General features: G+C 40.4%; 4 protein-coding genes and 3 non-coding genes across 7 annotated transcripts; 3 read left to right on the top strand and 4 right to left on the bottom strand.

Annotated features, from left to right (window-relative positions):
- The first annotated feature begins 422 nt into the window (after positions 1-422).
- On the top strand, positions 423-2,753 carry LOC115766924 (MIT domain-containing protein 1). The gene is made up of 3 exons (XM_030711009.1): positions 423-915; positions 971-1,170; positions 1,228-2,753. The coding sequence occupies exons 1-3, from the start codon at positions 550-552 to the stop codon at positions 1,379-1,381; spliced, it is 720 nt and encodes a 239-aa protein (XP_030566869.1). The 5' UTR covers positions 423-549; the 3' UTR covers positions 1,382-2,753.
- A 14,075-nt stretch (positions 2,754-16,828) lies between these two features.
- Positions 16,829-20,199, top strand: LOC115766983 (fork head domain-containing protein FD2). Its single transcript, XM_030711081.1, has 3 exons — positions 16,829-17,181; positions 19,437-19,689; positions 19,759-20,199. The coding sequence occupies exons 1-3, from the start codon at positions 16,829-16,831 to the stop codon at positions 20,197-20,199; spliced, it is 1,047 nt and encodes a 348-aa protein (XP_030566941.1).
- Positions 20,200-20,320: 121 nt separating this feature from the next.
- On the bottom strand, positions 20,321-21,398 carry LOC115766960 (60S ribosomal protein L28). The gene is made up of 3 exons (XM_030711048.1): positions 21,280-21,398; positions 20,847-21,089; positions 20,321-20,473 (listed from the first exon to the last, which is right to left on the bottom strand). Exons 1-3 carry the CDS (start codon positions 21,370-21,372, stop codon positions 20,375-20,377), a joined length of 435 nt encoding a protein of 144 aa, XP_030566908.1. The 5' UTR covers positions 21,373-21,398; the 3' UTR covers positions 20,321-20,374.
- A 43-nt stretch (positions 21,399-21,441) lies between these two features.
- LOC115766990 lies at positions 21,442-21,516 on the bottom strand. Its single transcript, XR_004018346.1, has one exon. It is a non-coding gene; the product is annotated as a small nucleolar RNA CD11 (small nucleolar RNA).
- Positions 21,517-21,649: 133 nt separating this feature from the next.
- On the bottom strand, positions 21,650-21,723 carry LOC115766991. Its single transcript, XR_004018347.1, has one exon. It is a non-coding gene; the product is annotated as a small nucleolar RNA CD11 (small nucleolar RNA).
- Positions 21,724-21,994: 271 nt separating this feature from the next.
- On the bottom strand, positions 21,995-22,072 carry LOC115766992. Its single transcript, XR_004018348.1, has one exon. It is a non-coding gene; the product is annotated as a small nucleolar RNA CD11 (small nucleolar RNA).
- A 352-nt stretch (positions 22,073-22,424) lies between these two features.
- LOC115766959 (eukaryotic translation initiation factor eIF1) lies at positions 22,425-23,431 on the top strand. The gene is made up of 3 exons (XM_030711047.1): positions 22,425-22,580; positions 22,815-22,972; positions 23,058-23,431. Exons 1-3 carry the CDS (start codon positions 22,553-22,555, stop codon positions 23,202-23,204), a joined length of 333 nt encoding a protein of 110 aa, XP_030566907.1. The 5' UTR covers positions 22,425-22,552; the 3' UTR covers positions 23,205-23,431.
- Positions 23,432-23,676: the final 245 nt, after the last annotated feature.

Genomic DNA, 23,676 nt, shown 5'->3' with positions numbered 1-23,676 from the left:
TGTAAGTGGCATAAACATAAAACGAAAAGTGAATATTTATGACATTCGACTGGTTACTTTAATAGCAAGCGAACTAACCATTCAAAATTCAAATGTGAACGGTCAGCAAACTATCCGATTATCGTTTCCGCAACAAAATACTTTCGATACTTTCGACACTGACCGTTTCCGGTATTTAAAATTGCGTTTTACCGATTTGGTATTAAGTATATCTGTTGCCTACATTTGTTGCATTAAATCGAAACATGATAATGAATCCTTTTTTAATTCATAGTCACTTAATATATTATTAATTTCCGTTTCTAATGTTCATTGTAAAGTGAAATATATAACTACATTATCAATTTCTTGTGCGCTCAGTATTTTTTGCATTCGGTATTTTAAATGAAGTCAAATGCAGCCACATTGAACAGCTGACTGCAGCTCAAAACAGTTTCAACGTTATTTGTCTTTAATAGGAAAAATTTAAGTGCATCCAAATCGGTTAGATTTACTTAAACTATATAGTGCAACTCTTGGGAATGTACTAAGCTAGTTAGACTGATTAAGATGAGCGCCGCACTGCAAGCAAAGGCGCTGTTGATACGCGCCGTCGAGTGCGATCAGAGCGGACGAATTTTGGAGGCGCAAACGCTTTATCAAGATGGCATTGCCCAGCTGATGACGTTCGTCAGCACCGAGCCGGATGAGGTGAAGCGCAAGGGGTTTCTAACAAGAATCAAAGAGTATATGGATCGAGCGGATGCCATCAAGGCACGCGTCAATGGCCAACTGATGCTGGGCGAAGTCGTAACCCACCTGTCGATCGAGGAGAACGATACTGGAAACGATTACGATCAGATATTCGGCAAATATATGACCAATCAAACTATAGAGATTATGCTCGAGGAGCCCTACCTAAGCCAAAACTATCAGGTAAGCGTAAAGGCTTACGAACAACTGAATTTAATATTAAAACCCTTTGTTGCAGTACCAAAATCTTATACGCTTCTTGGAGCTGGCTGTAACCAATTGCAAGCAACTGAAGTATGTGCGATTGGTCACCAAAAAGGATGCAGCAAATCCGGAACAGCAATCAACAAACCTAGGCCAAATCAAGGCGGATCTGGAGCGCCGAGAGATCTCCTTCTACATAAAGTACGAAGACACATTGCACGATCGGAAAATATTGTAAGCTCTAAGTTATTGCAGCTAACATAAAACTTATCTTATCTGTTCTTTTTTTAGCCTAAGCAATGGCTATATTATCAAAATTGGACGAGGACTGCACTTTTATAAGGCATCCAATCCCATGTACTCCATCGGCCTGACTAACTACAGGTACAGAAAGTGCTTGCAGACAGATGTCGACATTTGGCGAACTTCGCGCATTCCCAATTAAATAAGAGACAATCATCGATTCCAAGAAGCAGTTAGAAAAGTCGAAAGTATTTTTGTGTGAGTTTTACCTTTAAATTTAATAATAAAGTTTTTCAACTTTTTATACCTTTTTGCGAGAAAACGCCCTGGCCAGAGCTGGAGATTTTTCGATGTGCTATAAATTTTGCAGTCGCGAAGAATATATGAATATGGCTGCAGGGACGGTTTTTTGCTGGCACAGAATGTTTAAAATTCATAACTTTCCTGCCACTTCGGATGCGAAGGCAGCTGCACAGCTGGTGGCTGCTTGGAAACCGGCTTCTGTCTGTTGGCTGCTGTTTTAAATGCCGCTAGCAGCGGGCGGCCAATGCAGTTGCATAAAAGACAGAGAGCGGAAGCGCGCTCGATACCTCAACCATTGTCGCCCAAAAGGAGTCGCTGTGTCCTTAACGTTGCAGCTTTAAGCCAGCCAGCTCAACGTCTCTGCCTCGCACTCTCGGCTGGCAGAGACATGTGCGTGGATAATTAGAACTGCGCCACAGTTGGCTGCACATTCTCATTGCCGGGCCAGAGACAGGGTCCACCTTTTGGTGGGGGCCACACACACACACAGAGAGAGAGAAGCACACACACAATATATTTTCAATTTACTTGGTGGCATGCCAAGGATTTATCAACAGATGAAGGCAATTGTTACGCGCCGCGATGAGCCGGCCTAATAAATTGCACCAGAGCTAAAATGCTTTGCTCGCTTTTAAATTTTATGGCCCGTAAGAAGGGCACACTAATGCGACTGTCAAGCCAAAACCGAAGCCCCCGCCCACGCCCCCGTCAACGCCCACAGTTTTTGCCACCCCTAATTTTGGTTTTTAGCACGAACGAAGCGCCTGCAACTGAAATTGTGACTGGGCTTCCATTTGGGCTAAGCTGGCTATTCATTGCTGGGATCATCTAAACAAGCAACAAGACGCACAAGCGAAAGCATGCCCCAAATTGCGTAAGGCTACGGCCTAGGATTTTCTGCGCTCTTGTGGCCCAACCTGACAATTAGATGCTTCAGTTGCTACCAGAAAAGAAATCTGTAACTAAACCAACTATATTCAAACGAGACTAGTGACAGATCCATAATACGAATAATACGAGCTTTAAAGTTTGGCTACAGTTGCAATGTCTTAAGAGACATATAATATTGAGTTAATAATACTTATATTATGCTATAAAGGCAGTTGCCCAGATTCCTGTTTAATTAATTTTGAAAAGAAGCAAACAGTTTAAAACTCTTGCCAACCAAATACTTCGCATTCCCCCAAACATGCGGCAACATACTTAATAAACATAAAGCACGTTCAATTAGTTCAAATTATTGAGATATTATGAATTTTGTACAAACTTCTAAGCAAAATGTCCTATTTATAATATCTTATTAAAGAAAAAAAAAGAAAAACATGGGCTGGACTATGCTTTGGTAAATTTTGATGCTTTTGACAAAGTTTTGTATTTCTTGTTTTCCATACAAGAACCTACTTTTTGACGGATCGTTCCTATGGCGGCTATTTTGATATAGTGGTCCAATGTAAACAAGATTGTGCACGAATGTAGGAAGCATAGTGAAACTTATAAATGCCAAATTTGGATAAACTAAAAAGTCGCCCACACAAGAAGCTATATATGGTGGTCCTATTTTGATAGGATTTGGCACTATATGAGGAGCATAGAAAAACTAATAAATGCCGAGTTTGGTAAAGATATCATAAAAAACCGAAAAGTTTTTCATACAACAACCCACTTACCACTTACAGTGGTCCGATCTAAACAGGATTTTGCATACATGTAGGGAGCATAGTAAAACTTAGAGATGCCGAGGTCAAGATATCTTGAAAAAATAAGGTTTTCCATACAACAACTTAATTTTCATCCGTTCGTTCCTATAGCTATAGTGGACCGATGTTGATAGGATTTGACATATATATATATATAAGGAGCATAGTAAAAATAATGAATGCTGAGTTTGGTCAAGATATCTTGATAAACAAAAAACTTTTTGAAACAAGAAAGAAAACTAAGCTATGCTTTTGTGCATATTTTTGTGTCTGAAAAAGTTTTTGACCGTAAAACCAACCCTCCTGCGACTATATTGAAATGGCGAGAGATCCAAATACATATTAAATATAAATATACAATATTAAATATAAATATATATATATATATAAATTATATGAGTAAGGAATCGCTGTTGTCTCTTTGAAGGACCTGCCAGGAAACGCTTGTTGATGTTGCTGACTTGGCGCAAACAAATAAGCCAACCCCGTCTAATGCTTCTGGAATGCCAAGCAACAGTTAACAACAAATCCTTGCCACGTTGTCTGCCAATTTGTGCGTTCATGAATGCAGTTGTTAAATAGAAAGGAAACTACAATACATGCATAACCAGGGAATTAAACAGAGTCCGTGGCACAAAGGCAAAGGCAGCGGCAGCCATCCAACCAAAAGCATAACTAATCCGCATCTTTAGCTCCAACCCAGAGTGAAGCCAGGGGCAAGAAGGAGGGACTTTTCTATTGCGAGCAGTGCGGCAAGGATCTGAGTGGTAAATGTTAAGCGAAGAGTTTTAGGTTCAGCACTTATGACATTACATTTTATGCGAGTGGGTGTGTGGGAGGAAGTGTGTTAGTGTGTGTGAATGTGTGTGTGTGTGTGTGTGTGTGTGTGTGAATGCGTGTGCTCTCTATTAATTTGCAATGGGTGGGAAAGCAACCCCACGTGGCCCAACAACAAGGGGAACGCCTACCAAAATGCCGACGCACACGATTGTTGTGGCAAAGATTTGTGAAAGCGCCACGTAATTGACTTTGCTGATGGTTGTCCTTGTTTTTGTTGTTCTTGTTGTTGTTGTTGATTGTGTTGCTGTTGCTTAAAATTATCATAGAACAGTTGGTCCGCCGCCGCCCGCCGCCCACCGCCTCCCCTCAACTATGTATCGCATTATGTACACATATACTTATGCCGATTTACGCATAAAACTCGGACAGGGCGAAAGTCCAAGCCGAAGGCAAAAAGGCAAGGCAAAGAAAAAAAATCAAATAAAATAAAAAGGATGGCGCCTTCCGAAGCAAACATTTTCTTTATTTTTATACCCATTGAATATATCCAAAAGGGTCTAATGCTTTAGAGCAAGCGTATGTAACAGTCGGAAGGAAGCATTTCCGACCAAGACGAAGAGCTCAGACTTAGAATTATTTCTTTTAACTGTTTTATACAGCTTTGCTTTTCAATAAAACTGATTTTGATATATATATCAATTATATATATATCAAATTAAAAATTAAGATTTTTAGTTTCGTCCCGTTTCCCAAAACTAGAACGAACTGTTGCTAGGCATGCTTGGTTATGGCTGGGTATCTCCTAGTGGAGCACAGTCGTTTGTTTGTTTTTTTTTTCTATTTTTTTGTTTTTATTATTGCTGGCAGCAGCAGCAGCATCGACTAGAACAACAAACGGCAACTGGCAAATGTCCCACTTGTTACAAGACCCAGCTCTGCTGCGGGTGGATCGGGGTTGGGGTCGGGGTTGGGTCTACAAAATTGGGCCATAACTTTTGTTTTGCTACGTAAAATGGCGCCAAACAACCTATATAGGCCAGACAGAACAGAACAGCACAGCAAAACGCATAAAGTCGACTCTTAACTCTCGAACTACAAACGAGCGGCAATTGGAATCAAAAACGTGCCATCAAACGGGCAACGCATCAGTTTTGATCGCATATTGCGTATACGCAGCGTGTGGCACACACACACATACACACACACACCCACACATAGACACACATACATTTGGCCGCTAAGCTGAGGTCAACACTGGCCGCATCATTAGCGCCCTGGACCGCAGCTCCATTAAGAGCCATAACACCGAATGACAACTGGCTAAAGTCTCAGGCACTGTCCGAATATGAACTAAAGTGATTTTCAAATCTGTCTGTCTGTCCCTCTGTCTGTCTATCTGTTTGTCGGGCGGGCACTTTGGTAGCATTTGTTGCTACTCATTTTGCTGGCAGCGCAGTTGGCGCCAGTGTTGCCAGCAGCCTTTAAAAAGTAGCTAAATCCAATGGTAACGAGAAGGAACAGCTATCTACGGCAGGCCCAATCCAAGTATGGTTAGACAAAAAAGTTGTTCATACAAGAACCTTCTTTGCGACCGATTGTTCCTATTGCAGCTATATGATATAGTAGTTCGATCCAGCCGGTTTCGACAGAAAGAGAGACTTCTGCAAACTGATAGACTAGTAAGCATGCAAACATTAAGTTCACAATTTCAACTTAAAAAAAAGGATAATTTAGCTAGAAAATAGCTGAGTTGGCAGCACTGGCCAACAGTTGGCTCGTGCTAGGCTAGATTAAAAGCTGTCACAGCCCAAACAAAAGCAACCGCAGCGCCAACAATTCACAAAGGATAAGCAACAACAGGAAAAGCAACAAGAACAACAACAGAAACAGTTTTGTTATTGTGTGCGCTTTAGATTTGCAATGTATGCCGATTTATAATCAATCAATGTCAGCGCAAAATTCGAAGTGGGCACCAGCGGGAGGATGGGGGGTGCGCGTGTCTCGGGGTGAGGGGGCAACAACAACAGGAAGCGTATGCTGCAAAAAAAGGCGTTCATTAGGATACAGACGTCATGGCAAGGCCAACCCAAAGACGCTTTATAAATAGTGCGTGCATAATCGGGCTCAATCTAGGCATATTAAAAGCCCAACACATCGCAGCACTCCCACCCACACCCCCGCCCAACCCCTGGCCACGGTCCAAGCCCACCCACCCTTTTATGGATAATTTTTTAGCCCGAATTGGCAGCCCAACCAGATAACATTTCCAAAACTTATTCGTTTTTGATACTCGGCAGGCATTGCGAATCGTTTAAGGACGAAGGAACAAAAGGGAAATTGCAAAATAAAAATATTTCATACATATACATCAAACTGACAAAAATCGATCGAATGTTGATTATTATTACAATAATTTTGGATGTTTATGTACAAAGGCTTTGTTACTATTCAAAATCGACTAAGCAGGAAAAATTTATATAATAAATATTGTAGAAATATTGTTGTAAATATAGTTGAAAATCGATTAAGGACGAAGGAGTAAAACGGAATACGCGAAACTGACTGAAGCAGAATAAATATAAAATATTATTATAATTATTAATACAAAAAAAAAAACTGTCAGAAATACGTATCAATCAATTTTGTACGCATACAACTTTTTAACTTTTATAAATAAAATAAATCTCTATAATTAAAAACATTTTCAGCTGTCTTGACTTTCAAAGTTTGGCCATTATTTATATATATCTATATGGATTTCATTCCAGATTGTCCTGAACAGTTCGCCAAGTCAATTGTTAGAAGATGCTTTAAATCTTTTCTTTTTTGAGTGCCTCCCCCCCTTTTTTTGAGCACCTCCCCCTCCCAAATGAATGGACCAGTCGGTCGCCTAGGCCTAGGTAGTCTTGGATGTTTAATGACTTGAGGCTTTGACAGTGTTGACAACTTGGCAGCGAAAAGTAAGTCGCGGGCTTTAGAAGCCGAATTGTAATTTGAGTAATTAAAATTTGACACGATAATCGAATGGCCTGGCCCCGAGCAGGTAAGCCGCAGTAATTCTCAAGTCTGTCTATATATATGAAAAGGTATATAGGTTTATATATAAGCAGGCAGTCAATGTCAAGCCACAGACTATTAAATACACACGCAGGCACACAAAAGTGCTGAAAAACAAAGCCCCGGCTAAGGCTAAGGCTAAGGCAAAGGCAAAGACGACTCCGACGCAAAGATGAAGACGATGTCGGCAGCAGGAAAAGCAGCCAAAAGCAGCTTCCATAATTCGCTTGACGACTCTCTGGATTCGTGGGGAGTAAAAGCCATTAAAGTAACAACCAGGCACAGCACGTTTTTACGGCGTGGCATTGAGCTGGAGGATTGGGGTTGGGGTTAGAATGGGGGTTAGGATGGTACGTTGGTCTGTTGTTGTTGGTGGTGAAACTCAATCGCAAGCGCAGCAGAAGCATCATAAACGACGGCGTCGGCATTTAGAAAGCGCAGATATTCCTGTCAAAACGATAAGCGCGCCTTACAACCCAGCCCAGCAGCAGGAACTGGAGCAGGAGCAACAGCATCAACAGCAGCAACAACCAAGCCAAGCAGATGCACTCCGAGAAAAACTTTGCATCTGACAATATTTACTTGAATATTCTTAAATTAGCCGCAAAATTTGCAATAATTGCAATCAATTACATTTGATTGAAACTGATTTTAGATACGAGAATTTTAGCCCGCATCCTGTTTATGAAAATATTTAAGGCTTACAATATTTTCAGCAATATTGTTCGTGCAATTCTTAATTAATTGAACCAGCTTCAGAATCCTAAAGAACTTAAAGTCCGACCGTGAAACTAGAATCTTTCTTTTTTACATTACATCCTAAAATTTTTACATTTTACACATTTCATTCTTGAATTTAACCAATTTAGGTACAAATGAAAAATTAATTGGTAATGTTAAGAAAAGAAAAATTTTGATCAGAAATTTCTAGAAATAGGAAATGTATTGTCAGTTTAACAAATAAAGAACCTGGCTAAACGTTTGTCAAATTCGATTAGGATCTTTTGATCAGAAATTTGAATGCTCGGCGTGCTTGGTTTTTTCTCGCAGTGCAGGGGCTGACAGGATTTTTATGCCAAGTGCTGAGCTGCGTCTTTAAACGTTTTGTGGCCAAAATAGCTGCTGGAGAAGGGGTGTGGCTAGAAAGCCTGTCGCCTGTCGCCTGTCGCCTTTGCCTGGCATTGTCATTTATGTATCTATTCGGAGCGGCTTTTCTTGCATTGCTTAAATGCCTTACGGTAATTTCATTCACTTACGCGCACATAACTTGCAGAACTCACGTATTCGCATTCGCATTCGCATTCGCACATTTTGGTTTTGTCTAAAAAGCACTGAAGGGGGGGAGATGGGGGTCTGGGTCTCAAAGTTATGGGCCCGCCAAGGTGCGTAATGACATTCGTGTGATAAGCGACACGCACGCGCCTCCAGGACATGGCCCAGATCCACACCCAGATTCAGATCCAGCACCAGCGACCGGGACTTTGAAATGCAGCTAATGAGGCGGCGGCTTTGGCCTAACAACAAACAAATATGTACATAAATCTTTGGGCCCAAATGACCGCAGTTTGTTGTTGTTGTTCGCGTTTGGCCAAGACGATCGCCAAAAAAAAAAAATATGGATTGCTGCCTAATCACCTACAGCTGAGGCTGAGGCTGCGGGGACAACATTCACCTAAGCCGCACAAATCCCAAAATATTTCACAACTTTATCCCCTTAGGTGGCATTTTGTGGGCAATGCGAAAAGTAAAGCGAAAAAAATAAGGAAGAGTACTCTAGTCGGGTGTGCACAACTAGAAAATACCCAGAACACAACGAAGAGCTGCCGTAAGAATTAATCTAACTTCCTTCTGCATACCCTTCCCATAAGCCAACATTATGAGAAATTCTTTTTTTATAAACTTTGGTACTTATTGTCCGATCTCTGACTCTTTTAAGCTATGAAAATGTGGGAAGGTATCGTTGGATCTCTAGCTCTTATAAGCTACGAGATTTCATAAGGAGGGGACATGGATTTTTCTCGATTTCCTTCAAGCAGAGCTATCTATCTTTTCGAAGATCCCTCAAGTCTCCAGCTTCCGAAATTATTGGTAGATCAGCATCCCTCCGCCCGTTACAAACCTTGGCGGAAAACTATCATGCACTCACCCATTTTAGATGGGCTCAGGGTATCAAAAAGGAACCCAGCAACATGGGCATCAGCACGTTAATCAAAATATAAGGACCCCGCGCACCAAGCAAGCAGCCAGCCAATCCGTAGTCGCATCCGTATCCGTATCGTTCAGACACTTGAGTCGAGGCCGAAAAATTTTAATGGCTCAATAAAAATGCCATTTGCTGCTGCCAGCAGCAGCAGCAGCAGCAGCTCGCCTGCATTTGGCCCGCAGAAAGTTGGCTTTAAAGGCACGAACAAAAACAAAAGCCAAACAAAGCTTAACACATTTTGCCGCAAATGCTTATCTAATCAGCGCCAAGTATCCTGACACCTGAGATGCCAGCAGCTTCCGATCCGGCTCCAGCCAGGCAGCTGTCAGGGCATTAATCTGCAATTGCCAAAGATTTCCGCTTGAAATCGAATCAAATGTAAATCAGCAGCAGCAGCAGCAGCAGTTGCCACAGCGTGGGCAGCCAGAGGGAGGGGAGCAGTCGGAATGGGGGAGTTGGCGAGTTGGCCAGAACTAGTTGCACATCTCGTGGCGTTTATTGGGCATTTATTTTTGCCACCCATTTTGTTTGCGGCGCGCTTTATCAAACAGAAAATTTAAAAAACAAACAACAACAAGAACAAAAACAATGGCAACAGCAACTGCTGCCATTAATTTTTTATTGTTTCTCCGAAAAGCGATTCATGCCTTTACACAGATTTCCCAAACATTTTTAAAAGTGCGAAAAGATCAAAGCGAATTCCAATTCCAACTTATTGTCCCCTCTTTTGTTGGCCGCGGCCGGCCCTGCTTCTAATCCCAAATCCACCGCCCACTGCCCCGCCCACAGACTAACAAGCTGCGCCACAGAAAAAAAAAAAAAAAACAACAGAGCAAAAGAAAAACTATAAATTTTCCTGACCCTGTCCCTGGTCTCAGCCTGATGATGTGGCGTATTTGCTTGTAAACATTTGACGAGTTCTTTTCCCAAAACAAAAAAAAAAGAAGAAAATAATAATAATAATGCATGCTAAAAGCAGAAAAACCGGCCCCATTTTGACCAGCTGCTGGAATCCTGGAAGCCGCCTCGCTTCCAAATTAAATCAGCAGCAACTGGCGCTCGGCTTCGGCTGCTGCAAAATCGCCAACTGATATTTTGCTGGCGCTGCCAAACCGCATATCAAACTGTCGACCATTTACCATTTCGGGCTACAACGAGGTGCAAGCCGTGCCAAGTGCTTTTGGCTGCCTCTTGTTTTCATAACAGACCCCCCACCCTCCCTGGCCTTTTCCCACTTTTCTCCAACCTCGAACAACTTTTGACGCCAGTTTGTCTGCCGCGCCACGCCTTGGCGGCCTGCATTTGTGCGAACAAAACTCATAGATGCCCTTTTTTTATTGTATACCCTAACATTGGGTTAAGACCAAAAACTCGCGTAGCTGGGCACAATTAATGCAGCAATATACTAGCAGCATTTAACCAGCTTTTTTAATTGTACAAAAAATTTACAAAACTCGTCTTCCACCTATTTTTCGCCCTTACGGATAACGTGTTTCGAATTCACTCAGTCTTCTGTTTCGTTACAGATTCGTCGTAAGGAATAATCACTTATGTAGGTGACTCACTAAAATAGGCAAAAATAATAGTTCAAGTTTCGAATCGCAGCCTGTGTTGATATCCTAGGAACTAGAAGATAAAGGCTATAAACACAACTGATGTCCCAGATATTAGAGACATAAAACCAGAGTATCGCATGGTGGATTATGAGAGAGTATCTTTCCAGCGGTTTTGTCTGTTCGATTTCGAGAGACTATCTTTCTAGAGGTTTCACCTGTACATTGATCACGTATCTAGAAGACTCACTGAAGTGAAAACCTTGGTTCAAACTCAAATTTCTTAGAATATACCAAAAAATATAGAGACAAGATGCACTTTCTGCATTTTAAAAGTATCGTTTGCCGAATTATGTGAGAGTAAGAGTTATTATTTATAGTTCACAAGACTCCCTAAAGTGAACGCCTTGGTTCAAACTCCAAATTGTAAGGATATCCGAAAAACTAAAGAGACAAGATGCACCCTCTGCATTTTAAAATTATCGTTTGCTCAATTACGTGAGCGTAAGAGTTGTTCTTAATAGTTCTCTTCCACTTTGGCACTTCAAAATGTTTATAGTGTATTTCGTAGTTCGGCGTGCCAAAGAGAGTTGCATTCTTATATCGTCAGCTGTGGGGAGCTGCTGCATCGGGGCAAAACTAGCTCGAGTTGTTTACACGTGCCTTTGTTGCTTTGCCGCTGACGCGATGCGTGTGTTCCATAGCCCAATGCTCCGCCAGACTGTGCCTGTTCCCCCTTACCATTCCCTTCCCTCTCCCCTAGCCACTCTTCTCCCTCTCCCCTTACCCTTGCCCGGCACTGCATGAAGTTTTGCGTACTCTTATTTACATACAAACATACACGGCACATAAACACGGCAAACGATTGCCAAGTGCAGCAGCAGCAGCATCTCCCCCCCCCCCCCCCCCCCATTCCCCTCTCCCCCCTCTCTACCCCTCTGCTGCGCTGAGTTTTCCCATGAAAATAAACACGAGCTGTTTCTGGCAGTCGCCAAGATGTCTGCGCTGCGCTTTCGCCCGGGTCGCACCTGATTGAAGAGGGAGGCAGGGTGGGGGGCAGGTAGGATGTGGCAGGATGTTGCCTTGTTGCCGCATTTTAATAATGCATCGAAATGAAAGTGGCTGTCAACTAGAGATTTGACATCTGCTTTGTGGCACGACAAGGATCGATGATGGCATGTCAGGTGCGTGGAACGCCCCCCGCCCCCGCCCCTCCCCCCGCTCCCAAGCTGACATTGGGGGATTTGTGCCAAGTGCCAAGTGCCAAGTGCGCGGGATTTGTGGGTTTATGCTGTGATAATTGACCTGGAACAGGAAGGGGAGTGGTAGGGGTGGTTTGAGGGGAGCTCATTAGCACACGGGAACGGCCCGCTGTAACTCATAAATGCCATAGATCTCTCTTTGGAGCCCAGCAGCTGGCCTGGTTGGATGGCATAAACACCCGCCGCTTGGACTCTTTGAAGTGCAAATTACCCGCGGGGTCAACCACGAAGAGGAAGGGCGGGGCAGAGCAGGAAGAACAAGCAGAGAGGCAGTTAACAATGCCCGAGCATATAATACATCTTGAGAATCTGTTTAATGATTCTCCACTTGAGAAGCTTTTGAAGCAGTTGCTATTTTAATGTGGTCGATATTCTAAATTTAAACAAATAAACAAAAAAACACACAAATACCTGGACCTGGCCCGTTGCTTGTTGAAAGTTTATTGTTTTTAAAGCTGTGCGAGGCAAAACTGTTTGATATTTCTTTGCAGCCTCTTGAGCATCCGTTAATTTGCGAATCTTTTGAGATTCATACTCAGGAAAACAAACTAAATGAGCTCTGCGGCACAACCTCATTGATCATAACCTGCCCCGCAGGTCCCACCCCCTTCCAACAGGTACAATAATTACATCCCGGAAACAATTATCGCTTCAGTTTTCACATCTGATTGTCTTGCAAATGAATATGTTTCATAAATTCAATAGAGCAGATATTGCAACTCAATCAGTTTCAGTTTTAGATAGCTTGAATATTCACAGGAAACTTAAGTTTAGAGTTGTTATTAGACTGGAATACAATTCAAGCAAGCCTCCTTCTTTTTTAAGACTCGGTTTCTTTAATACTTCAGTCTGATAAGTCTTTAACCGAACCAGGTCTAGAACCCGGCATTCCGATATTATTTTTATGATAATCCGAACCTTAACCAAAACCAATTTTCTAAAGCACAGCCGAACTGAAATTTTTAGTAAAATAGTTTGGTTCAAAAGAAAATACTTTAAATGAAGAGTTACTCATTAAGGGATGAAATTGTATATGATATTAGGTGAAGCCTACAACAAGCTTTTGTAGAAGAGAAAGATGCTGGTTCGAACCGTGAACCGGGATTCCCGCAAATTTCCTTTCGGTTTTGCAGCATTTCTTTCGCGAATATTACAATATTTTCAAATGATTTAAAAGCGAATAAAAACTGTATTTAAGATTTGTATTTGGAAAGTTCAGAATTTTAAAAAGAATTCTCCAAGAAATTCTTCATTCTCACGCTTTCTTAACCTGAGTCCGAGATTGGCTGGACTTTGGCTATCTTCGTACTTGATTTCAGTGAACATATCGAAGTACTTTACGATTTTTCAAAGTCCAGAGAAAACTCTTAATAAAAGTCCCGATTCCTCCGTAAAGCACCTGCCAGTTAAATATTCGTTGACATTCGAAAGATTTGCTATTGGCTGCGGGTCAATAGCCACTTTATGGAACACGTTTTATGCCATATTCCGAATCCTGCCGCTGACTTAACAAGCTCATCAAGATACTATATATATTTATACAAAGTTGAGGGGGGCGAAGAAGAAGAGGAGAGCTGTGCCACGCAACTAGTGTCAAGAATCGCATAAATTTCCGATTCCGGGCGGCATACAAATGCGTTGGCTCTCAAAGTGTGCCATTTAATGGCCACCAAAGGTCACGTTCACACCGCCGTAATGGCCAAATGGGGCCGCCCGCTCTGACAATTCAGGTAATGCGGATAATTTGCTGTCAATGATGTGTAACGCCGCCGACGCCGCCGAGGACAACAATTTTGATGATGATGAGAAGGAGGGCAGGCTGCTCAGAAGAATGTTGTTGTAGCCATATAGCTTCGTGTATTTGTTGTCAAACAACAGCACGCCGCTAATAGCCCAGCTCTACAAATAGGGCCTGTGACTGCATTTAACGGCATCTACCCTATAAATAGGTCCCAACTAGAGATGGACATGGGCCGTTCAGAGCTGTGATACGTGCGTGATTCGTGCGGGTTTCCCACACGAAAAAAGGAATCTTTGATTTCGTTAAAAATAACATATAACCAGCAAAAACAATACAGACACGAACAACTTCCCAAGCCCAGTCGATAGTTTGCTTTCACCTAAAACCATAAAAATTACTATTGCGATGCTAAACATGGCGTAAGTAAAATAGAGTTTGACATGGACAAATATTTTGCAGTAAAAGAAGATCCCGACTTTCCTATTCTTACATGTTTACAAAAAAAAAAAAACAACATAATCAGATATAACTTTTCACTCAAGCACAGTCGATAGTTCGCAGATTCCATCTAAAAACGACTCTTTCGAGTTTTTCGATATAAAAGATTCGAAAGGCATGAATTTAAATAATAAAAGTGAACTAGAGATTGAGATAGAAAAAGATATTTTTCAGTAACAGAAGATTTTGACTTCTCTATTCTTCGAATTTGAAGAGAAGTTAATTATTTAAAGACTTTAAAGCATAAAATATAAATAACTTAATTGAATTTTAATAAAATATTAACTATTAAATTTAATCTTTAGCATAATCAAAATACTTCAAGAAACAAAACTTAGATTTATTCTCGACAGAATTGAGCTGTCCGTGCGTGATAGAATCATTTAGTTTCGTGTTCGTTGTGGGGAAATAAGCACGACACGCGCTCATCTCTAGACACAGCGAGTAGTTTATGTTTGTTGCGGGGCACTTTTGACAAAAAGCCTACAAAATCGGAGGGTGTGAATTTGATCTACGATTTGTTGGTTTTGATTTAAATGCAACTGCACGTCGAGTGAGCCAATCAAATTTTTGACAAGGTGTTGACTCGCTGATATGGGGGGATATGGGATAAGTAGTTCCCATAAATCAGGGAAGATCCAAGAAACACGCGTCGATCGACAAGATGTCACGGACTATATAAACCATAAATGCAATTGTCGATGTTTTTTCGGTTTGATTAACTTGCGGTTTGACTAAACAAAACAAAGCAACAAAGAAAAATAGTCGAATGGGCGTTTTATGGCTTAACGTGACGGATGGAAGAAAAGAACGAAAAACAATGTTGTTTCAGACTTGTAAATGTTTGCTTTTTGCGGCAATAAAATGTAAATCTATTTGTTTCCAATACTATTCCCAGCATAGATCTAAAAATAAGCAAGAGACAATCACAGCCAACCTCAGAGAGAGACACGTTCACTCGATCCCGAGGATAACCCATTGTTTTACGACCCATTTTTGGCCGCGGTAAGCGATCGTTAAATCTTGGAATAAAGAGAGAGCGTGAAAAATCCTTGTGCCAGATCACAGTTCAGAGTTTGCAGAGCCGTCCGACTCGGACATGTGTGGATTGCATGGGGCATATTGCCGCAACTCAACTTCAATTGGTTTGTATTTATTGTTTTTATTTCCCTTAAATGAGACTCTGCTTTCTACTTGAGGCACAAACAGAGACTTCGATCGTAAAACAATTCTCGTAGTCCTGTATTTAAATTGTATACAACATCATTTTACGACCGCCTGCGATATGGTAAACGGCTTTCGTTTCTACGGGAATGGCGCACTTGACTCCCGACTCCTACTCGGAGTGCTGCTCGTGAAAGGTCGTAAAAACCAAAGGAAATTGGAATTATGTTCCACAGATAGCGCAAAGGTTACAGATAAACCAGGTCTAATGCTCATCTTTTATAGATACCCAACAATATTAAACGAATATCAACTGAAAGTCTTTCAACTAAAGAGCTCTTTAAATAATATTTATCTGTGCGCAATTTTCATTGTTAAAAAGTTTACTTGACTTTAAATAAACAAAAAAGTTATTTAAGTTACAAAAATTACTTTGTTTTAAGTACAAGTTTAAAGCTCATATACCCAAAAATATTTAACGAATATTAACTGAAAGTCTTTCATCTAAAGAGTTCTGTAAATAATATCTTATCTTATTTCATTGCCAAATAGTTTACTAGACTTTAAATAAACAACAAAGTTATTTAATTTACAAAAATTACTTTGTTTTACGTTCAATACAGCCGCTTTTTCCCATTGAATTTTGCTCACTTTTCATTTGTCGAGCATTTTCACATCAATTTTTGTATATAAAACAATTTCGAATACTTTGAATACACCCACACGGCAAGAAGGCTCCGCCCACAAAAAGAAAAGTCAGAGGCAAAGATCTCATCGCAATGTGCTGGGCATATGTGAGTGTAGTGTGTGTGTGTGTGTGTGTGTGAGAGAGAGAGAGAGAGACGCCCCTGCTTTGAACTGAATGCACCAATGAGGTGTCTGCATTTATCTCATATATATATATATATAGCGAGAGGATCTTGAGAGGCAGATCAGTTCAAAAATAGATCAAATTTTGGATGGAAAGGATCAAAAGAAAATACTAAATTCCATCAGAAAAAAATCCTAGCTTAATGAAGATGCTCTCTGCTGATCTATATATTTACATACTCTCCCATGTGTGTGCCTGTGTGTGTGTGCGTGTGTGTGTATTTATAGTCTCTGATGCGCTCTCGCCACAAAATACTTGGATTTTACTTGCAAGTGCTCTGCCCTCCCACAAAACCATTTAATTGTCGATCGGACTTCAATGCGCACGGATCGCTCGGATTGGAAAATATTGAAAAATATTTTTAAGAAACTGCTGACAATACTTTTAAATAACTGTGATTAAGTGCAAAGTTTTTCAATAAAAAAAACAAAAACAAAAGGTGTCTCTGGGAAACTAAGAAAAAGGTGTCTCACTAAAAAGTGCTTAAAAGGCGCTTTAAATATAATAAGAGACAATTAATATGCTACCCTCTGCGTGCTATACAAACGCCTCAGCCCTTCAGGATAATGAACAACTGGTCAACACTTTGTTGGCCTGTCCCGAGTATCTACGAGGCACGAATCCCTTGGCAGGCGTTACCGTCGGAGATGGCTTGGCCTGCAACGGCTTTCCGGCCGCGTTCTACTACCAGGGCATGGACAACATTCTGGCGCTGCACAACAATATCTGGACGCTGCCCATCTCATTTTTGCACAGCAATCATCGACCCGAGAAACCGCCCTTTTCATATATTGCGCTGATCGCGATGGCCATCAGCAGCGCCCCCAACCAGAGATTGACACTCAGCGGCATCTACAAGTTTATCATGGATAAGTAAGTTCCCCGAAAGCATAAATATTCCACATCCTCAATTATCTTAGTAAGGAAAGCCGGATCATATAGACGTTCCTTTTAGATATGTTGGTAGATTAGTTAAGCTCGTAATTGCTGAGTTTAGGAAAAGATTTCTTGAGAAACAGGATAAAATTAAATTCAAAAACAAATTTATCGATCGAGTACAACAGATCCTACTCATATATATAATATGTTCGTATTTGTTGATCGAATTTAATTATGTAAGCGTTTACTTTAAAGTAACAATATTCCAGATTCCCAATTACCGAGGTAAAAAAAAACCAGATCACATAAAAGTCCTTTTTAAAGAGCTTGCAAATATGTTGAAAGATTAGTTAAGTTCGTAGTTTAGAAAAGATTTCTTGAGGAACAGGATAATAACTAATAATTGATACAAAACTTATATTTCAACCGATTCCTTCAGATGCAGAGCATATCTATAATATGTTAGTCCAATGTTAACAGATTCTGATAAGGAGCGTAAACTAAATGCTAAGGTTTAGTCAAAATATATCGCGAAAAAAAATTATAATTAATTTGCACCCAATCTTCAATTACATGAATTGCCTGCAACTGATAGAATCTCCTTTTGCCTGTTTATACAGATCAATAATATATATATAGGCTCATAAGACCCTTCTCATAAAAGTAGTTAGATGTTAAGTAGACTTGTCGAATGGTTTGTTTACAGCCCAGAAAAATATTAATGCATGTACATGTTTGTATTTTACTTCCCATTAAAATATTTATGGAAATTATCTGTTGAAAATAAATATATATAATTTCCTATACATAAATAAGTCGAGATGTCAGAAAATTATGAATTAACGCTGACGTCCAATTATTTTGGCGCGTTTCCAGTTTGGGTCGATAAACCAAACATCCTTTCACATATATTAAATCAAGGCTGCAAAACTGCTTGAAAACCAAATCTTTTAACTGCTTCAATATATTTTCAAATCTGAAAGCAGCTGCCCCAGAAACAACCGAAGAAAATCCGAATTATTTTGTTTTTTCAAAATATTTAGGCTCAAAATAAGAAACCTTTCAATTAGACCCAGCTCTAAGCCATAAATTACTTGGCCCCCAACTATTGTACTTATCTAACTAGATGTGGCAGATGCCAATTTAATGTAGCCCGCAATTTTCTGTGAAAATATTGAAAACATGCAATATTTTCAGTAGAACGGGCAGTTACAAAATTTAAAAGTGAAAAGTTTCATTCAATTTTCACGAGAAAGAAGTGCTATCTTCGGCACGCCGACGATTATACTCATTATACTTCGCCCGTATCTAAAAAGGACGGGGAAAAAAGTTAATGCCGAGTTTGGTTAAGATATCTTGAAAAACAAACAAGTTTTCCATACTAAAAGCTACATTTCGACGGATCGGTCATATGGTAGCTATATGATATAGTGGGCCGATGTTGATAGGATTTGACATATATATAGGGAGCATGGTAAAACTAATAAATGCTGAGTTTGGTTAAGATATCTTGAAAAACAAACAAGTTTTCCATACAAAAAGCTACTTTTCGACGGATCGATCCTATGGTAGCTATATGATATAGTGGGCCGATTTTGATAGAATTTGATATGTATATAAGGAGCATGGTAAAACTAATAAATGCCGAGTTTGGTTAAGATATCTTGAAAAACAAACAAGTTTTCCATACAAAAAGCTACTTTTCGACGGATCGAGTTTGGTTAAGATATCTTGATAAAAAAAGTTTTTTATCCAAGAACCTAATTTTCGGCCGATCATTCCTATGGTAGCTATATGATATAGTGGTCGGATCCAGCCGGTTCGGACATATGTACTGTGGGCCACAGAAAGAAGGACTTCTGCAAAGTTTCATGACGATAGCTTTAAAGCTGAGATTAATTCGCATAGAAACAGCCGTACAGAAACAGACGCACGGATGAACAGACAGACGGACGGATGTACAGGCGGACATGGCTATATCGACTTGTCTGTTTATACTGATCAAGAATATATATACTTTATGAGGTCGGAAATGCCGCCTTCTATCCCTTGTCACATTTGTAGACAAAATAATAAATATATTGCAAGCCCATCTTTGAACCAAACCCTGAATAGATGATAAAGATAAGATTCACTCACCAAATCTCAAGGCAGGAAGCCGGTTCCCTAAATTATATCGATGTTATGGCTTCGACTGCATTTGATTAAACCCGATCAATAAGTTCTAATTTTTCCAATCTACCTCTCAGATTTCCCTACTATCGTGAGAACAAGCAGGGCTGGCAGAACTCCATCCGGCACAATCTGTCGCTGAACGATTGCTTCGTTAAGGTGCCGCGGGATAAGAACACAATCGACGACAATGACAGCGCCGGCAAGGGCAGCTATTGGATGCTGGATGCCTCCGCCACGGACATGTTCGAGCAGGGCAACTACCGACGGCGCCGCACACGGAGAAGACACTGCACCAGCACCAGCCGCTACGAACGGGACGCCGGCAAGGTATGTGTGTTGAATTCTCCAAAAAGGCTAAACTCATCTCTAAGCAAACTGTTTTGCATATTCCCGAAGGATTCCAATGCAAGCAACGACGGCAGCACCATGGGCGAGATCAGATCCCCCGGCGACTCGCTAGCTGATTTTGATATATTCTGCGGCGAGGCTAATCCGGCTGCACTGAGACCCAATTATTCGGATCGCATCACGGAGCTGCATCGCCAGTATCTATCGGTGTCTTTCGGGTTCAACAATCTCTTTAACAACGAAACTCGGAAAGAGCCCATTTCTCCGCGCAGCCCGTGCTCAAGCAGAACCAATCAGAGCGCCGCAGACCATGTCCCGAGTGAAGATCCACATTCCCCGAGCGCCTTCACACCTCCATCGAACGACGAGGCATTTAAAGGCTTGCAGGAACTGCTGGGCGATGACACGCCCACGTCGAACTCGGCGGCCGGCAACAGGTCAAAGACTACGACGCTCTTTACAATTGAGAACATAATTGGCAAGCCGTAGCAATTGTACATAAGACTCGATTGTCAATATTCATTAATTAATAATAATTATTAAAGTCGTTTTACTATTTGGATCCACATAAACAAAACACTTTCGATGGGTTGATGTAGGGTTTAACGTGTTTTTTTTTTATTCTCGAGTAGAAAACTCCTCACTTTTCCCACATCAAATACATTTATTCGGGCTTCTTGGACGAAACCTGAACGGGTTTTTTAGCCTTGACCTGAACGGGCTTCTGGGAGCGCAGAACGGCAGAAGCACGACGGAGAGCAGCCTGTGGACAAATTAACATTTAAAATATGCTCATTTACAAGCTAATACAAGAAAGTAATAATTATATAAAGTAATAATCAGAAAAGATTGCTCAACACGACACTTCTGCGATCTTGGTAGTATTTAAATAGATTTCATCATGAAAAGATTTCATCAATAGCAGGTTTAATATATATGTGCAACTTTACCTGCAAGTAAACAAATATTTAGATTTTCATTAGTATTCTATCGAGATAAATATCGTTATTTCATTTGAAAATCAAATCAGAAAGAATATTCAACACGATCGTTCTGCGATCTTGGTGTAGTAGTAAAAATATACATATCATCAGAATCTAGAGATCAGCCTTATTCGATTATATTTTGGCTTATACCTGTGTCAGATCCTTCCGGTACTTGGTGCCCGTCAAGAGGTTCTTTAGCTTCTTCAGCGAACGGCGGGGACCAGACTTGAAGTTAACACGCACTGTATTCTTGGCGGGACGCTGGCCATATTTGCCCTTCTTCAAGACGGCAGTAAAGCCCTTCTTGTCGGCAGCGGGCACAACTCCAAGAGTTTTCTTGTGCACAATGCCGCTGTAGCGGTAAGAGCTGACATTGGCCAAGTTGCTGGGTTCCTTTTGGAGATGAGGTTAGATTATTAGTCAAACATGCTGATATATTGGAAAATGTAGTAAATATTTGCCAGTGTCGTCAGATTAATGTTACTATCATGTTGTATTCAAATATCATTGTGAAAGTTTATAAATTGGAAACATCATTAAACAGCAGGCAACTTTTTACTTAAACCGAATGTCACACACTTACTGTGCTGAAAGGTTTCTTCACATCACGCTTCTTCAACAAGAAGGCGTTGTTGTTGCGAATGATCAACCAATTGAGGTGCGAAGAGGTTGCCATCGTACGTCTGCAAAAATAAAATCCTGGTTAGTATCAATTTGTAAAGGTCGCATAATTGTGTATTGAATGCTAGATATTCAGTCTTGGGTGATGAATATAGTCTTCAAGAACTCTTCTGCCAAATCATTCATCAGATTGAAACATTCGAACTCATATTTTACACGTGTGCTTACCTTTAGGAAGTTTAGGAAATGGTGCAGAAAAGATGACGAGAACATGAAATAGAAGAAAAAGTCAGGTTAGTTTTATATCAATTGCAGAATAAAGCTAGTTATTTTATGAAGTCAGTCTTGGGTGATGAATATAGTCTTCAAGAACTCTTCCGTTAAATCGTTCATCACTTAAGAAACTGTAACCAGTGTATGGGCAACACAGCTTGCTAAAAAAAAAATAACTAAATCCAATGTTGACGATTGACTTCTAAAACAAGTCCAATTTTGTATAAAACAGCTGTATTGCAACACTGGCTATAACCAATTCACTGCACATGTGCTTACCTTTATCGCCACAATGCAGCAAGACACACAGGCAAGGCAGGGCAGCAACATTGGGGCGCACATGAAATGAGAAAATGGTAAAAAATATAGTTACGTGGTGTCACAATAATCCAAAAGCAGGCCTCAACAGTTTTTTCAGTCTTGGGTGATGAATATAGTCTTCAAGAGCTCTTCTGCCAAAATCGTTCATCATAGAATGGGCCGCTAGCAGCCGCCATACACGTGTGAGGTTTAACACAAAATTTTACCTCCAATATAACTCGTATTGGCGGCCACCGCTGTGCTTAACAAGGCGCAACTGATTCAGTTTGCATAAGTGCCATCTTTTTGTATTGTTCACTACGCTATGTAAGCTATAACTTAACCAATTCAAGACATTATGCAAAATGCCTACCTTTTCTCGTTGAAAGACAAGCAGGAAAGAAATATGGCAGACACAGCGCATGGTGAACTTGGCTGCGATTAAGCGCCCAGGCTTGCTAAACAGCATATATCGATACACCGCAATGACCATCGCCGTATGCATGGTGTATCGATACCTGAAGCCATCTCTACTTGTCAGACACATTTCCGAAGCTCTATTCGCAAAAAAAAGTTAAATTACAGTTAAATTCAAGTAAAGAATTGTATTAAAACGTTTCAGACAGTTTTTGTTTTAGGCTGTGGTTTCTTTTTATTGTCGTATGTCCATCCAGAATTTAAACACTCGTGGTAAGGACAGCGCACGTTTTCATTTCTACCCAATACACTTGCAGCTCGTAATTTACACATGTATGTATGTATGTACCATGTACACATAAAATGGCTGCTGGCACAGGCTAGTCTAGTCATCAATGTGAACTTACAAACATACGTACATACATATTTATGTAAATGGGACGTAGACATGCAGCACGGGTGTGATTACAGATTTTTCATGCATATATATGTTTGTTTATATTTCAGACCCCTTTGCTGATGCAATCAAGGGCAATGATGATGATATTCAAGACGGACTCGTGCACATAAGAATCCAACAGAGGAACGGTCGCAAGACATTGACCACTGTTCAGGGCTTATCCGCAGAATATGACTTGAAGAAAATAGTCCGCTCCTGTAAAAAGGTTTGTGCATGGCAAGCCAAATGCTCAGATATTGATTTTAAATTCAATTACAAATGAATATTTGTTAAACGATTTTGTTCTTTAGGAATTTGCTTGCAATGGGACTGTGATTGAACATCCAGAGTATGGTGAAGTTCTGCAACTGCAGGGCGATCAACGTGAAAACATCTGCCAATGGTTGACCAAGGTGGGACTAGCGAAGCCTGATCAATTGAAAGTTCACGGCTTCTAAACTAATGCCAAGGGAGAAACAAAGGTGTGGATATCCATACAAGTCTTGCACTGCATACATAACTACACACTCATACACATATAAATATAGATATATATATATATAAATTATATGTACACCAAACTTGCTAAAGTTCTTTGTTCCGATCAACTAAAACTCTTGATAAAAACATTTATATAAAGACAAAAGCAATAGACCATTAACTGCGAACAATGTTAATATTACAAGTTAAATAAAATTAAATGTTCATTTTAAATAAGTATCCGAGTGTATTCATATATATTTGTAGGTTTTTCAATTTGTAACCAATCCTTGTATTGAAATTAAATAGTTACACGGCCTGGCCAGTGACTATTAACAGTTCCAAGGTTGTATCGGCGTCAGTCTTACAGCCGCCATGTTGATGACGTATTTCGAAAAGTATCGAAAGGTATTCTGCTACTTAAATTTGATATAAACAACTGTAATAATA

This window comes from Drosophila novamexicana, unplaced genomic scaffold, assembly GCF_003285875.2.
Source record: "Drosophila novamexicana strain 15010-1031.04,08,12 unplaced genomic scaffold, DnovRS2.1 tig00001292-arrow-arrow-pilon, whole genome shotgun sequence".
Lineage (NCBI taxonomy): Eukaryota > Metazoa > Arthropoda > Insecta > Diptera > Drosophilidae > Drosophila > Drosophila novamexicana.
Note: the sequence above shows the minus strand (reverse complement) of the source record. Positions and strands in the feature narration are given on the sequence as shown.